This window comes from Neoarius graeffei, chromosome 3 (genome assembly GCF_027579695.1).
Source record: "Neoarius graeffei isolate fNeoGra1 chromosome 3, fNeoGra1.pri, whole genome shotgun sequence".
NCBI classification, from domain to species: domain Eukaryota; kingdom Metazoa; phylum Chordata; class Actinopteri; order Siluriformes; family Ariidae; genus Neoarius; species Neoarius graeffei.
Window position 1 is genome coordinate 33,309,923 of NC_083571.1, and position 17,643 is coordinate 33,327,565.

The window sequence follows — 17,643 nt, forward strand, 5'->3', positions numbered from 1 at the left end:
ACCTTGCTCTGTGGCAGATACACACTTGTAACGTGATTGGCGCACACAGGCACGCCGTTTATAAAATAAGTCCCGCCCCTTACGACTCCACATACTGTTGCCACATTGAGAGCTTTTCAAGGAGATAGATTTTTTTTTGACCGGAGAATTTGAACAAGTTGAACAGGCGATAGGAGAATCTGGCAACCTCGCGCACTGGCTGGAGTACAGAAACTTTACGCACGGTTCCGATGGAGTATATAATTCACGCGCGCACGCACACGAACATGGAGAGACGCGCACCGGAGGACACTCATTCTTCAGCCCCCGGCTAAAAGCAGGCACTTGGATGATGGACATGGACAGGCAGTGAGCCAGATGTTGAGTGAGAGATGCCAGATGTCGAACGCCTCGCGATGCTTGTGAACGGAACTCAGGCGAACGGCTCCACCACTGGAGAGCACGCGCTCCACAGACGTCCGTGGGTCACCACAACGCTCAGCTGCTTCCTCATCTTCACCATCGTGGTGGATATTTTGGGCAACCTGTTGGTGATTTTCTCCGTTTACCGGAACAAGAAACTTCGGAACGCTGGTGAGTTGAGTGACGCGCGCGCGCGCGCAATCCAGGAACGGCGTGCTGCTTTTCCACCAGTGGCGTTCCAATGCGCGCGCGCTCACACACACACACCTCACATCTGGAGCACAGGCAGGATTCATCTGAAAGGAAGGAAAAAAAAGATGCAGTATGTAAGATATAAAATGTAAGCAAGTTGTTTTTCCATCTAATTCATGTTGGATACAAAGTAGAAATTCACTCATCACTGAGGACTTAGGTCTAGTCTCATCTCATTATCTCTAGCCGCTTTATCCTGTTCTACAGGGTCGCAGGCAAGCTGGAGCCTATCCCAGCTGACTATGGGCGAAAGGCGGGGTACACCCTGGACAAGTCGCCAGTTCATCACAGGGCTGACACATAGACACAGACAACCATTCACACTCACGTTCACACCTACGGTCAATTTAGAGTCACCAGTTAACCTAACCTGCATGTCTTTGGACTGTGGAGGAAACCGGAGCACCCGGAGGAAACCCACGCGGACACGGGGAGAACATGCAAACTCCACACAGAAAGGCCCTCGCCGGCCACGGGGCTCGAATCCGGACCTTCTTGCTGTGAGGTGACAGCGCTAACCACTACACCACCGTGCTGCCCCACTGAGGACTTAGGTTTAGATATAAAATCCGATCCATCAGGTCCACCACATTTAAAACAGATTTTGCTCTTCTTCTTGAATCTCTGGGAACCTTTTGGGTTCTTGCTGACGTTATAAACTTTTAGAAATGGGGTACAGTACAAGTCCATTTGTCCTCCATGGTACAGTCTACACTAATGTACCCCTTTGTGCTCATTACTGGACCTCAAGGTAACTACATAAGTAACATTATGCAGTCAGTACAAAAACATTTCCAAATATTAGTTTTCCTGCACAACATTAAATGCTACAGAAAAATGTTTGTATATCGGTAAAGAAAACAGCATGGTTCAGAATTCATGCAGGGGAAGCCATGGCCTAATGTTTAGACAAGCATCTTTGGGACCAAAAGGTTGCTGGTTTGATCCTGGACCAGCAGGAATGGCTGAAGTGCCCTTGAGCAAGGTACCAACTGCTCCCCAGGCTGCTAGGGTTATGTTGTACGTCGCTCTGGATAGAGTGTCTGCTAAATGCCATTAATGTAATGTAATATATGTTCCTAAGTGATATATAAAGGGAACAAATAAATGCCTTAGAGCAGGGGTTTTCAAAGTGTGGGAGAGTCAGCCCCCCCCTCGGAGAGCAAATAAACAACAGCGCTCCCCCCTACAATTTTTGTTGTTGCTATACTTAATGTTCCATTCATATTTTTAAAAAAATGGTTGTACACATTTTTCTTTTTTTCTTTTTCACATTTTAAACATCTGTGCTTTTTAAAACATCTTGTTTTACACATTTTAAACATCTCATAGCATCGTTAGCTAGCACCTCTTGGCAGACAACACACTGTGGCAGTGGAGCATCTTCAGATCCAGTCCATGAAAATCCAAACTTTAAATAATCGTTGTCATACTTCCTTCTTTTTTCAGTCCCCCCAGGATTCCGCGGGCCTTTTTTGTGATTGTTGCGGGCTAAAATGTCTGATGTTGCGGGGGTTTTCTCAAAAATTGCGATGGAAGTTGCGGTGTTTTTTAGGTTTTTGTTGCGATTACATTGCGGGAAGGAAGTGAAAGTTGCGAGAAATTGTTGCAATTTTCTCTTTTTGTGATTAAAATGGAGTGATATGTTAAATATTAAGTTATTACTGAAAAACTATTGATTAAAAAAACAAAGACACTGAGAAATGGTCCTATAAACAACTTTACCAATATAAAAGATTACCAGGACTACAAAAATGCAGAAAAATAGGCTTTACTTATCCAAATGCACCTGTTGGTTCAAAAGTTAAAGTGCACAGAACCTCACAGCACAACATGAAGTTACCTTAAAATATAATATAAGTGCCTCAGCTTTCATGTAAGAAAAAAAAAACTATTAATACTAGTACTGTGTGCAGGCAGTCTCTCCTGAAGACTAAATTAAACAATAATTATAAACTAATAAAATAAATGGCTCAGGCTTCATAGAAGAAAAAAAAACAATTTGAACAGAATCTCACAGTATGATGCTGAAGCTGCCTAAACAATGGAAAATAAAATACCATTTTGGCAAAAATGTTGGCATCCATTAATTTCTTGCATTAAGTAAAAAATAATGTAAAGTGCACACAGTCCTTCACTGTAAACATAACACACTTTCAGTAACAGAATTTAAGCCTACAGTGGTGCTTGAAAGTTTGAGAACCCTTTAGAATTTTCTATATTTCTGTATAAATATTACCTAAAACATCATCAGATTTTCACACAAGTCCTAAAAGTAGATAAAGATAACCCAATTAAATAAATGAGACAAAAATATTATACTTCATCATTTATTTATTGAGGAAAATTAGCCAATATTACTTATCTGTGAGGGGCAAAAGTATGTGAACCTTTGCTTTCAGTATCTGGTGTGACCCCCTTGTGCAGCAGTAACTGCAACTAAACATTTCCGGTAACTGTTGATCAGTCCTGCACACCGGCTTGGAGGAATTTTAGCCCATTCCTCCGTACAGAACAGCTTCAACTCTGGGATGTTGGTGGGTTTCCTCACATGAACTGCTCGCTTCAGGTCCTTCCACAACATTTCGATTGGATTAAGGTCAGGACTTTGACTTAGCTATTCCAAAACATTAACTTTATTCTTCTTTAACCATTCTTTGGTAGAATGACTTGTGTGCTTAGGGTCGTTGTCTTGCTGCATGACCCACCTTTTCTTGAGATTCAGTTCATGGACAGATGTCCTGACATTTTCCTTTAGAATTCGCTGGTATAATTCAGAATTCATTGTTCCATCAATGATGGCAAGCCATCCTGGCTCAGCTGCAGCAAAACAGGCCCAAACCATGATACTACCACCACCATGTTTCACAGATGGGATAAGGTTCTTCTGCTGGAATGCAGTGTTTTCCTTTCTCCAAACATAACACTTCTCATTTAAACCAAAAAGTTCTGTTTTGGTCTCATCCATCCACAAAACATTTTTCCAATAGCCTTCTGGCTTGTCCACGTGATCTTTAGCAAACTGCAGACAAGCAGCAATGTTCTTTTTGGAGAGCAGTGGGTTTCTCCTTGCAACCCTGCCATGCACACCATTGTTGTTCAGTGTTCTCCTGATGGTGGACTCATGAACATTAACATTAGCCAATGTGAGAGAAGCCTTCAGTTGCTTAGAAGTTACCCTGGGATCCTTTGTGACCTCACCGACTATTACACGCCTTGTTCTTGGAGCGATCTTTGTTGGTCTACCACTCCTGGGGAGGGTAACAATGGTCTTGAATTTCCTCCATTTGTACACAGTCTCTCTGACTGTGGATTGGTGGAGTCCAAACTCTTTAGAGATGCTTTTATAACCTTTTTCAGCCTGATGAGCATCAACAACACTTTTTTTTCTGAGGTCCTCAGAAATCTCCTTTGTTCGTGCCATAATACACTTCCACAAACATGTGTTGTGAAGATCCGACTTTGATAGATCCCTGTTCTTTAAATAAAACAGGGTGCCCACTCACTCCTCATTGTCATCCCATTGATTGAAAACACTTGACTTTAATTTCACCTTCAAATTAACTGCTAATCCTAGAGGTTCACATACTTTTGCCACTCACAGATATGTAACACTGGATGATTTTCCTCAATAAATAAATGACCAAGTATTATATTTTTGTCTCGTTTGTTTAACTGAGTTCTCTTTATCTACTTTTAGGACTTGTGTGAAAATCTGATGATGTTTTAGGTCATATTTATGCAGAAATATAGAAAATTCTAAAGGGTTCACAAACTTTCAAGCACCACTGTACATAAACACTAACTCGCACATGCAGTGTTGCCAGATACTGCTGACGTTTTCCAGTCCAAAATATGTTCAAAACCCGCCAAAATGCACTTGAAACCGCCCAATCTGGCAACACTGCGCGCATGCTGCTTCTCTTGAACGTGTACACGGAAGTAAGGTGGAAGGTAGTTTGTCGACGTCACCTCAAGACGACGCCAACGATTGGTCAAATTTGCGGGAAAGTTGCGGTGATTGGATATAATTGCAACACCGCCCTGAATTCGCGGGGATTGGTTGAATTTGCATTGAAGCTGCAAATCGCAACATCCTGGAGGTTCTGGTTTTTTTGCTTGGCCCAGACTCTGTCTCCTCACTCACTGTAGCTTTAGGTACTAAAAATTGATCCATTTTGTCTCTGGTAAAGGCTAGCTGAAGTTCGCTAAATGTCCGCAATAGTAACTTTATTCTGGTTTATTTTTCCTCATGTTGCGCCCCCCCGAAGAACTCTGGCGCCCCCCAGGGGAGGCGCGCCCCACACTTTGAAAAGCTCTGCCTTAGAGGGTACTGCCCTGGTGACAAGCCACTGTATCCCTCAAGGTACAATAATGTACTTTATTTTCTGAGACTGTAGTTGTTTTCAGAGGCATCAGTGTGGCACATGTTGCTAGGGTGGTACCATCAAGTGTATTCCTTTTGCACCTTTAATATATCTCGTTTACTGAGAAAAGTGGACATGGACTTTTAAAGCTTTACTTAATGTAAAGCACTATGTATACAGTGGAGCAAAAAAGTATTTAGTCAGCTACCAATTGTGCAAGTTCTCCCACTTAAAAAAAATGAGAGAGGCCTGTAATTTTCATCATAGGTACACCTCAACTATGAGAGACAGAATGGGGGGAAAGAATCCAGGAAATCACATTGTAGGATTTTTAATGAATTAATTGGTAAATTCCTCGGTAAAATAAGTATTTGGTCACCTACAAACAAGCAAGATTTCTGGCTCTCACAGACCTGTAACTTCTTCTTTAAGAGGCTCCTCTGTCCTCCACTCGTTACCTGTATTAATGGCACCTGTTTGAACTCGTTATCAGTATAAAAGACACCTGTCCACAACCTCAAACAGTCACACTCCAAACTCCACTATGGCCAAGACCAAAGAGCTGTCAAAGGACACCAGAAACAGAATTGTAGACCTGCACCAGGCTGGGAAGACTGAATCTGCAATAGGTAAGCAGCTTGGTGTGAAGAAATCAACTGTGGGAGCAATTATTAGAAAATGGAAGACATACAAGACCACTGATAATCTCCCTCGATCTGGGGCTCCACGCAAGATCTCACCCCGTGGGGTCAAAATGATCACAAGAACGGTGAGCAAAAATCCCAGAATCACACGGGGAGACCTAGTGAATGACCTGCAGAGAGCTGGGACCAAAGTAACAAAGGCTACCATCAGTAACACACTACGCCGCCAGGGACTCAAATCCTGCAGTGCCAGACGTGTCCCCCTGCTTAAGCCAGTACATGTCCAGGCCCGTCTGAAGTTTGCTAGAGAGCATTTGGATGATCCAGAAGAGGATTGGGAGAATGTCATATGGTCAGATGAAACCAAAATAGAACTTTTTGGTAAAAACTCAACTTGTCGTGTTTGGAGGAGAAAGAATGCTGAGTTGCATCCAAAGAACACCATACCTACTGTGAAGCATGGGGGTGGAAACATCATGCTTTGGGGCTGTTTTTCTGCAAAGGGACCAGGACGACTGATCCGTGTAAAGGAAAGAATGAATGGGGCCATGTATCGTGAGATTTTGAGTGAAAACCTCCTTCCATCAGCAAGGGCATTGAAGATGAAACGTGGCTGGGTCTTTCAGCATGACAATGATCCCAAACACACCGCCCGGGCAACGAAGGAGTGGCTTTGTAAGAAGCATTTCAAGGTCCTGGAGTGGCCTAGCCAGTCTCCAGATCTCAACCCCATAGAAAATCTTTGGAGGGAGTTGAAAGTCCGTGTTGCCCAGCAACAGCCCCAAAACATCACTGCTCTAGAGGAGATCTGCATGGAGGAATGGGCCAAAATACCAGCAACATTGTGTGAAAACCTTGTGAAGACTTACAGAAAATGTTTGACCTCTGTCATTGCCAACAAATGGTATATAACAAAGTATCGAGATGAACTTTTGTTATTGACCAAATACTTATTTTCCACCATAATTTGCAAATAAATTCTTTAAAAATCTGACAATGTGATTTCCTGGATTTTTTTTCTCATTTTGTCTCTCATAGTTGAAGTGTACCTATGATGAAAATTACAGGCCTCTCTCATCTTTTTAAGTGGGAGAACTTGCACAATTGGTGACTGACTAAATACTTTTTTGCCCCACTGTATATATCAAATGGAGACAAATTTGTGTGTGCTCTTGTGTTCTTTACATGTAGCATCTCTCTCTCTCTCTCTCTCTCTCTCTCTCTCTGTCTCTCTCTCTCATGCTGATTGCACAGTTGTGTTGCATTGTCATGCACTTCTGTTACATCTAACTCTATGGACTTTGATTTGGACTTTAAATTGATGCATGTGCCTAAAATTGTTTCCCTGTCTTTGCTCTGATTCTTTCTTTCTTTCTTTCTTTCTTTCTTTCTTTCTTTCTTTCTTTCTTTCTTTCTTTCTTTCTTTCTTTCTTTCTTTCTTTCTTTCTTTCTTTCTTCTCATGCATGTTTTGTCTAGGCTTGTCTTGGCACAAACATTGATGTCAGAACACATGTGCGCGTGCATATAGGAATGTGTCACCTTTAAAACACCTTTTAACCCCCCACACACGTCAGTTTTTAGAAACATTTTTGTCCACGTTCAGAATCATGGAATCATGGGCCATGTGCAATGCTCGTGCACACTTGTCTGGAATAAAACAGATTTTAGAGCGGAAACTACCTAAACCTCATCACTGATGTGGGACCTTGTAGATAGAATACATCTTTTGTATCTGTAGCCTAATATACACATTTGATGGGCGCCTTTCTGTGTATACACCTGTGTATGTTCTCCTCGTGTCTGAATGGGTTTCCTACGGGTGCTCCGGTTTCCTCCTACAGTCCAAAGACGTGGATTAGTTAAACTGGCTACTCTAAATCACCTATAGGTGTGAACATGAGTGTGAATGGCTGTCTGGCTCTCTGTGTTAGCTCGGTAATAGATTGGTGACCTGTCCAGGGTGTATCCCGCCTCTCACCCAGTGTCAGCTGGGATTGGCTCCAGGTCATCCAAGATCCGCAATGGATAATTAGTATAGATAACAAATGAGAATCCATCTTATGGATCACTGATGTGCCTTTATTTATCTTTTAGAGGTCAAACCTGTAAATTATGCACCTTTTGCAGGTAAAAATGATATATACTATAGTACAAAAGGTATTTCCTTCAGCATGCCACCACACTGACACAACCACTACCTTCTCCCAAGAATAAAAATGTGAACAATTTAAAACCACAAGCCCCTAAACCCATCATACATGATGAGTATCAAAAGCAACATCAGGACACACCTGTGTGAGTATGAGACATGGACTGTGTTGGAAAAACTTCTGTCTGATTTCATAATGAGATGATTCAAAGAAATCTAATTAACTTTGACCCACTTTGCGGCTTGCATATATTTCCTAGATCTCGTATGCCCTGGACAGGTTTTTTTTTTTTAAAAAAAGAAACCTTTTCTGTTCCAATTTTTTTTTTTTTGGGTGTTAAATCTGAAATAGACATCCGCTATTACTGGGATGCTCTAGCTGCCAGTTACTAACTTTGTTCTTTGTGCAAATCAACCACTCTGGCTCTGGTTTAGCAGTGTGGTTTTAGATTGTGTTTTTATTTGAAGTGTGTGATGGGTTTGAATTTTTTTACCTGACGCCTTTGACGTGATTCCAAACTGTGTTTCATGGATGACAAAGACGTGCAGGGCCGCTGACAGCTTTGGCTGGGCCCGGGACAAAATGCTCTGAATGTTACGCCCCAAGCCTGCATGCGACAGCCCCCGCAATACCTTCCTAAACTCGTGGATAGTCTACTATAATCACGCAATTGGGGTGCTCTTGAAGGAGCAGCGATGGACGGGGGATTTCGGGCAGGGCTGGGGGCGAACATAGTATACTGTGCGTGCGTACTGTCCAGTGTGAAAAGCAGAGAAGAACACACTGCTCGAGAAACGGCGGGATATGATTGCGGGCTAATGTGAATATTCTTAGCTTCAATCAGATATATGAAACACAATGTTAAGCCATTGTGGTTATGAAATGATTCAATGCCCTGTGCGTTTGATATGGTGTTCAGTGTGACTTGCTCTCCCCTCGTTTGTAACATGAATTGCGTGCCATGCGTGCCTTGGTTGGGGTTACTTTACGGGGCTGGAAAAAGTTGGCTGTGTCTTACCTGGCTCAGCTGCCCCACTGCCTTTGCTAGTACCTGCTGCATCATCCGAATCTTTTTTAAAATATTTATGCAGTGAGCCCCTGAGTCTCTTGGTTTCTTCCTCTCTTTTTCTCTCTCTTTTCTTTTCTGTGCTCCTGACTTGTGCATGTTGGCAAATGACACGCACGCTGATTGTCGAAGCGCTATGATCGAACGATGTCGTTTTTTTCCCCTTAATCAAAGAGTCAGACCAAACCATTTTTGCATTAGGGGTGGTAGGGGGTTCTTGACGCCTTTTTCAAAGACAATAAAGGTAAAAGATCTAGAAATCATTTATTGAATGCAAATATAGCACATTTCTCCCCCAAATCAACACATTTTGAAATGAAATAAAATAATCGCAACTTCATGAGAGCCCAGTTCTGGGCCCTCCCCATTCCTGGGCCCGGGACAACATACCCGTTTGTCCCCCCCTGTCGGCGGGCCTGAAGACGTGTCCAAATTCCATTTACATACAGTATATTCATTAGGAGGCTGATGCTTTTATCCTAAGCCATGGAGATAGGATGTAAGGGTCTTACTCAAGGACTTCCATTGGTAGCGACAGACCTAGAGTCTCCACAGAGCCTAACACCCAAGGCAGATTCGGAAAAAACAAATCGGATTCAGTCTTCCTACTTTACATCAAATGCAGTTGCTTTGGTGAAGTTTCATGTCCAATCCCTTTTCCATAAATACATTCCAAAATCTTCATATACATACTTCTAATGACCTTCTAGTGAGCTAATATATTCACTATCCATCATTGAACATCACTATCCAACCCCAATCAGGCCACTTTTGAGGATTTTAGAGCTTGTCAACTACATTTCAGTCTTGTTTTTGCACGCTGTTGAACATCAGGTCCTGGGTTTGTCTGGAAAGACTTCCCAGACGCTTCTGTAGAGATCATGTAACCATCCAAGTATGGTTGAGCTATAAATTTGAAACATGATCTGGTCTGACATAAAGTTTCCACAATGTTCCCCTGGCTATTGTTGATGGACAAGAGCTTCCATTCTGTGCGCTTTCACTTCCAGAATCAGTGATTTCAGATGAAACACCATTTTTAGAAAGGGTACACCTTTATATAGTATAATGTTATATTCAGATTTATTATTTTGCACATTTATTTTGTTGATTATTTTTATTTTGTTTCTTTATTTTTGTTTAGAGTGTGCTCTAAAAACAGTGAAGTCAGAAATGTTATTTTTCCTTCTGTCTGTGTTGAAGGAAAATTACTTGCTAGCTAAAAGTGGCTAAATTAAAGATGCAAAAATAATACGGCAAACACGTCTCGGGTCATGGGCTGCATTGGGCATAAAGGTGAACCTTGTGGAAACTTTATTTCAGACCAGATTATATTTCAGATCCACATAAAAACCTGTTTCTCAGCCAACAGTGACAGCTGCACGTGTCCTGATTTCTGTGTGTAGGGCATTAACAGATTTCCATCCTTCAACCTTTCATTCATTCTTTCAAACTCAGTTTCTCTTTATCCCCAGGTCCCTTTCAGCTGAAGTTTCCGCTCCACGTTCCCATCACATCTTTCTAATCTTTGCTTTTTAAAAAAAATTACATCTTTGTACTTGATTATGTAATAACCTGCTGTCTAGGATTTAGAGTTACATAAATAGTGTTCCTGCCATTTGATGTTCCACAGTTTGGAATGATGCCGCGTGTGTGTGTGTGTGTGTGTGTGTGTGTGTGTGTGTGTGTGTAATCTTTTAATCTCAATATCAGAGTTATTTCAGGAAAATATGAAGATTTGCAAAGCATGCTTAACAATATTCAGTCAGTTGGTTGTTGCTTTGTTTTTTCATTTATTCTGAGCATCCATTCATTGGCTCCTTGGCTTTGAGCAATGGTTTGTTTATTCATTCATTACGTTGCTGATTCTATCATTGATCATTCTTTTTGCATTTATTTCAGTTTTTATATATGCTTCATTCATTCATCCATCCATTATCTGTAACCACTTATCCTGTGCAGGGTCACAGGCAAGCTGGAGCCTATCCCAGCTGACTATGGGCGAGAGGCAGGGTACACCCTGGATAAGTCGCCAGGTCATCGCAGGGCTGACACATAGAGACAATCATTCACACTCACATCTACGGTCAATTTAGAGCCACCATTTAGCTTAACCTGCATGTCTTTGGACTGTGGGGGAAACCGGAGCACCCAGTGGAAACCCACACAGACACAGGGAGAACATGCAAACTCCACATAGAAAGACCCCCATTGGCCACTGGGCTCAAACCCAGAACCTTCTTATTGTGAGGTGACAGTGCTAACCACTACACCACCATGCCACCCTCATTCATTCATTCATTTGGTTATTCTTCATTCAGTTGTTCAGCCAGTCATTTGTTCATTCACTAATTTTTGAGTTATTCATTTGATGATTTTTTTGTCTTATTGTGATAATATTCATTCATTCATTCATTCATTCATTTTTTTAATTCATAAATTGACTTGCTTCATTCATTCATTCATTCATTCATTCGGTTTCTTTGATTTTAATTCATTTACTCATGTTATCCATGTTATGCCTTCAATGCATTTGTTGGTTCATTCATTTGATCATTCATTAATTTATTCATTCACTGTTATGCCTGTTCCATTACCGCTTACTGTATTAATTCTTGAATATATTGTAATCTTTACATGTTCGTTCATTCATTCATTCACAAGTTGGTGGGTTCTGTGGATGTAAATTACGGGGGGGGGGAGCAGTGTTTGTAACCCCCCAATAATCAAAACTGGCCAAAACACCCTCCTACCTCTCACGAATAATCATCTCATCATAATAAACAAGAAATATTAACTGTTATAAAATATGCTAAAGTGGTGGGTTTTCATGAATCAGTGTAACTGGCAAGCAAAGGATAACATTTTTCTTGTCGTTTTAAAACAAAAATAGAAAAACCTCTCCACAACAGGAGGTATGCTACTGTAATAGTACTACCACTCATGGGTCAAATGACTGAATGAAAGTCTTATTTTCTGATGTATTTTCATTGTGTTAGGTGAACCAGTTCAGACCACTTTTATTGTCATTATGAGCTAGTTGTTATTATCTTGCTAGTATGAGGTCTAAATAGTAATTAGTAATTATTTCTAAAGTATCAATTAATGATTTATTGTTCACAAATAATGATTTAGGAATTACCCATGATGATAAAACAATGTTCAAATCAAGTTACACCCTTGGTGGGATCATACAATAACATGTGAAACACTTGTTGATTAATTTGCTATTTTTTTCCCCAAACATTTTAATCAGGATCATTCATTAATTTGTTTCACTTAAGATTTCTTTATTCACTTTTTTTAGTCACTGAGTTTGTTCATTTACTGTTTCACTCAGTAATTCACTTGTTCATTGGTTGTAACCATGACATTGTCGGTGTTTGGAAGCTATTTATTCAGTCATTCATTTGTTCACTTGCTTATTTATTTATGAATTCATTCATAATTCTGGCATCCCTTTATCCACTTATTTCTTTGCCCATTCATCTACTGAACTGGTTTTTCATTCATTCATTAATTCTTTCATTCATTTCACTGAGAGATAAACACCTGGACGTGTTCTTTCAAACATAGTTCGTTTACAGGCAGCTGTCAGGATTGTAACTGACCATTACAATGATGTTTTATTATTAATCAAAACCCACTGCATGTGTGTGTTGATGATGCGCTTGTCCATAGTGTTTATCAGTGGAGCAGAAAGCTGTCTCCTTCTTCCGATGCCTTGCCAAGTTAACAGCGGCCTTTACAGAAAGGTCCAATCATAAAGCGCTGGGTAGGAGCAGAGGTGGGTAGAGTAGCCAAAACTTGTACTTAAGTAAGAGTATTGTTACTTTAGAATAATATTACTCAAGTAAAAGTAAAAAGTAGTCGTCCAATTAATTACTTGAGTAAGAGTAAAAAGTACTAAGTGAAAAAACTACTCAAGTACTGAATAACTGCTGAGTAACTTTTGTTTATTGATCAGGATGTCATAACAGGCAGAGATTTCATATATATTTCACATAAACTGTGTGTGTGTAGTTCTGTGTATTAACAATAACAACAAGAAGCTCAAGGCAGTCTGCACATAAACCATAACACTGTGTGCGCGTGCACGTTCACTCCGTGAAGTGACTGTTCAGCTTTAACAGCAGCTGAACATCACACGTAATATCTCCTCGTACGAAAAAGACTGGAAATAATCCTGTAAGATGCGATCAACGATGTTAATCCTTTCGTCTCCCAAAAAGTTGTTTACTGGATCCATCTCGCAGAGGAGTTAGCAAGTGGAAGTAACAAGCAGAAAGGTTGCTAACTAGCTGCCAGTGCCCAGCTTGGCTGGGTGGTGGTGGGGATTGCTAGCAAGCGGTCAAGCTAACAAGCTAATGCCCTTCCTTTTGTGAACAAGCACTTGTAGACAAATAATAAAACAAATCTCACAGAAAAAAACACCTAAAGTCTTCACAAATCCCTCTAATCCACAACAAATACAGTAGCTTGAAAAATGGAGATTTCACAAACGATATGTTACGCGTTGTTAAGTTGTTAAGTTTTCACCAGTCTTCCATTCCCAGTTTTTGACCAGAGCCGTGTACAACTGTAACGCTATTGAGGAGCTGACATTAGGCGAGCAACCTTATTTTCATGAGCATTTTTTGGTTTCACATTAATAAAAAGTGATTGTTAGGAAGATTTTTTGTAGTTTTATTTCTTGGTTCTCTGGTGTGTGTGTGTGTGTGTGTGTGTGTGTGTGTGTGTGTGTTATCTTGCTGTCTGAGGCCGCAGTGCGTCAATACATTTCCACAAAACAATGTATTTTACAGTTATTTATGATGTTACAACAGGGCTAACGTCTGCCTACGAAGACAGCCAAAAGCGCACAGCCTACTTAGCGCAATGTGTTTCCTCAAATTTGACGTTGAGTTTTTATAAGCTGAAACGTCCACTGGTTTGGGGAGACACATGTGACACCGCATAACATATAACTATTATTTTTTTGTTGTTTGGAGAGTGAACATGGTTTGTATGTGTGGCCAGGGGTGTGCCTCTTCAGCTTGATGAGAAACGCTGGCCGCTGTCTCTGCCATTTTTCTTCTGCTTCCGTGCTCTTTTCCACCTGGACTGGTCTTGCCGTGGGAATTTTGTGTGCGGGCGCGCACGGCGGCTTGGCTCTGTTTGATTGGCCAGTCCCCCCAGGATTCTGTGGCCCTTTTTTGTGATTGTTGCGGGCTAAAATGTCTGATGTTGCAGGGGTTTTCCCAAAAAATTGCAATAAAAGTTGCAGTGTTTTTTAGGTTTTTGCTGCGATTACATTGCGGGAGGAAGTGAAAGTTGCGAGAAATTGTTGCGATTCTCTTTTTGTGATTAAAATTGAGTGATATGTTAAATAAGTTATTACTGAAAAACTATTGATTAAAAAAACAAAGACACTGAGAAATGGTCCTATAAACAACTTTACCAATATAAAAGATTACCAGGACTACAAAAATGCAGAAAAATAGGCTTTACTTATCCAAATGCACCTGTTGGTTCAAAAGTTAAAGTGCATAGAACCTCACAGCACAACATGAAGTTCCCTTAAAATATAATATAAATGCCTCAGTTTTCATGTAAGAAAAAAAAAACTATTAATACTAGTACTGTGTGCAGGCAGTCTCTCCTGAAGACTAAATTAAGCAATAATTATAAACTAATAAAATAAATGGCTCAGGCTTCATAGAAGAAAAAAAACAATTTGAACAGAATCTCACAGTATGATGCTGAAGCTGCCTAAACAATGGAAAATAAAATCATTTTGGCAAAAATGTTGGCATCCATTAATTTCTTGTATTAAGTAAAAAATAAAGTGCACACAGTCCTTCACTGTAAACATAACACACTTTCAGTAACAGAATTTAAGCCTACAGTATATAAACACTGACTCGTACATGCAGTGTTGCCAGATACTGCTGTTTTCCAGCCCAAAATATGTTCAAAACCCGCCTTAATGCACTTGAAACCGCCCAATTGAGTGGGAAACCACCCAATCTGGCAACACTGGAAGTAAGGCGTAAGGTAGTTTGTCGACGTCACCTCAAGACGACGCCAACGATTGGTCAAATTTGTGGGAAAGTTGCGGTGATTGGATATAATTGCAACACCACCCTGAATTTGCAGGGATTGGTTGAATTTGCGTTGATGTTGCAAATCGCGAAATCCTGGAGGGTCTGATTGGCGAAATGGAGTTAAACCATAGCTCCTCCCACTATGGCTCTGGCTGCCCCATTTGATCGGTGAGATGTGGTCATGTGACAGAGCCTCTGCTGGAAGTCTCGACAAAACATAAACAAACAGACCACGCATCGCACGGATCAATAAAAATTAAAAATAAAGTAGTGAGTAACGAGCAGAATATAGCCCAATGTAACGGAGTAAAAGTACCGATTCTTCTTCACAAATATACTCAAGTAAAAGTAAAAAGTATGCTGCATTAAAACTACTCTTACAAGTACAATTCATCCAAAAAGTTACTCAAGTAAATGTAATGGAGTAAATGTAGCGCGTTACTACCCACCTCTGGGTAGGAATAGGATGGTTTCATGCATCCAGCTACCAGCAGATCAACTGGATACTCTCACTCTCTGAGAGTATCTCGGCTACAAATCATGCTCCTATTTTTGTAAGTCTCTTTTATAAACATGCTAGTTATCAGAAAAAAGTTTGTAGCTAATACTAAGGACTCCGCTACCGACCTTGCCAGCTATACTATCCGATTTGATTAGGTAGGTTTCTGAGCAGTGTGGTCATTCAACAACTCTCAGAAAACATGGTGGCCTTTTGTTAACTCTAAAGAAATAATATCATATTTCTTTTAGCAAATAAATTACATCCTGCTGTTTTTTTTTTTGTTTTTTGTTTTTTTTACAATGCCCCAGACTTTAAAGATTGCCTTGCAGTGAAGTTAGCAAGCAGCACCACAAGGATTGTGACTACCTAGCTAAGAGCACAGTGTACAAAAAAGCAAGCTGCACACATCCACCATTTTGTTCTGCGTGTGCTAAATCTTCAAATAATGCAGCTCAGCCACTTTAGTGACACCTGTTAGTGTCAGCTACATTAACACTTCTTCCTTCCTCCAGCTAGTTGAAAACACTTAACCTTTTCTTTCTCTTGTGTAGTGTTATTACTTATGTCCAGATTGAAGGACTTGTCTTATTTCTGTTCATTCATGGATTTGTTTTGGGCCACTTTTTTCAGGCCCTTGATAGGAAATATTAAGTCGGTCAATCAATAATTAAATATAAAAACATTATTTAAACATCACAATGTAATCCATATATAAAAATCCGACTAACGCCATCACCAATTATTATACATTTTTTTTTTTTTATCTGAACAATCGAGGTGGACGTTAATGAGTCTCCTTATATGTAAATTTACCCAAACTCAGGTGTGATGCCTACGATATGAACGTTTTTTTTTTTTTTTCTTAAACAATTTGATTTCGGAATGGTTTTTTGAATAAATTTGTTTGTATCCGATGCAACAAATAAGACCCATTTTGGGACGCTGACAACAATTTGCTAGATTTCCTTTCACAATATTCTTGCATTTCGAAGTGTAAAAAGACACAAAGAATGAAACTCTTGTGTATTTTCTGACGTGCTGTTACTGTAAAGCGGCGCAATATGCTGACATCACCAGTACTAACACGTCACAAACACACATCATGGAAAGACTTGAACACAAATTACTTGTTGCAAAATCTCTTATTTGCAGTTTGCATACAGTTCAGCCATAATTTATAAGAATAATTGCTATAATTAGGGGACTTCCTTTCAGGTTTTTAGTAGGGGTCGACCGATAATCGGCCTGGCTGATATATCGGGCCGATATTCTGCATTTTTAGGGTTATCAGTATCGGCCATAATTTCCACCGATATGCCGATAACATGCCTTTTTGCAGCCATTTCGTTCCTAACGTGACTGTCACTGCACGTCCTTTCCTGCACTCGCCTCTGAGTTCAACAACACGGTCCTGCCCACCACAACATCTGATTTGTTTGGCACAAGAGATATAGCCAATCGACACGTGTAGCTAAACGCTGTGAACTGTTTCAAGGTGGCCATATGGGCACTCGGGCAGAAGCAGATCCCACTTCAAGGTAAGGACACGCTGCTTTTCCCGCAATAAGTCACAAACACACAAGTTGCAAAAGCACAACATCATTATATGTTTACATTCTTCATCTACTACTCGTTTAAAAATTGTCCATTTGCATCTGTGTAGCCAGGCAAACTTAGCTTACGGAAGGAAGCACTTGAATTAGCCTACAACCAACTAGTCTCGCTGAAACTACATGTAATGTTGTCCATAGTAAGCAGTCCCCAGCATAACGTAGGCTGCAGTCATTTTTAAATCCCCGTCTGGAAACGTGAATGTGTCAGTAGTTCTACTTGAACAGTAGAATGACAGCCATACAGAGAGGTGGTCAAGGGAAGACGAAATAAAACGTAGTGTTTGTGTTCTGTAGGCTAGCGCAAGCCTACTGGCTATTTGTTATGGTGATGAGTAAACTTCATGACGTGACTCGTGCTCAAAAAGCGCATTGCATTTGTATATGAGGTAACTTTATAAAGCGCTATTTGAACATTTAAACAAGCCAGGTGTGACTAGTATTTATAATTCTTGCGCAAGTGATTTCTCCTCGCTAGCGCTTCTGATTCGGAAAGCGATATACTCTTAAAGGAGCAGCCACTCCTAATAGGGAGTGATAGCCTACTTTATGTTTGATTTTAC

At 40.5% G+C, this 17,643-nt stretch overlaps 1 protein-coding gene across 1 annotated transcript in view; it reads left to right on the forward strand.

Moving 5' to 3' along the window:
- The first annotated feature begins 395 nt into the window (after nt 1–395).
- The window catches only part of mtnr1aa (melatonin receptor 1A a), an 82,791-nt gene continuing 65,543 nt past the window's right edge, over nt 396–17,643 (forward strand). Inside the window, exon 1 of the mRNA XM_060916707.1 lies at nt 396–573. Within this exon, the coding sequence (XP_060772690.1) occupies nt 396–573 (178 nt within the window). The remainder of the gene's footprint in view (nt 574–17,643) is intronic.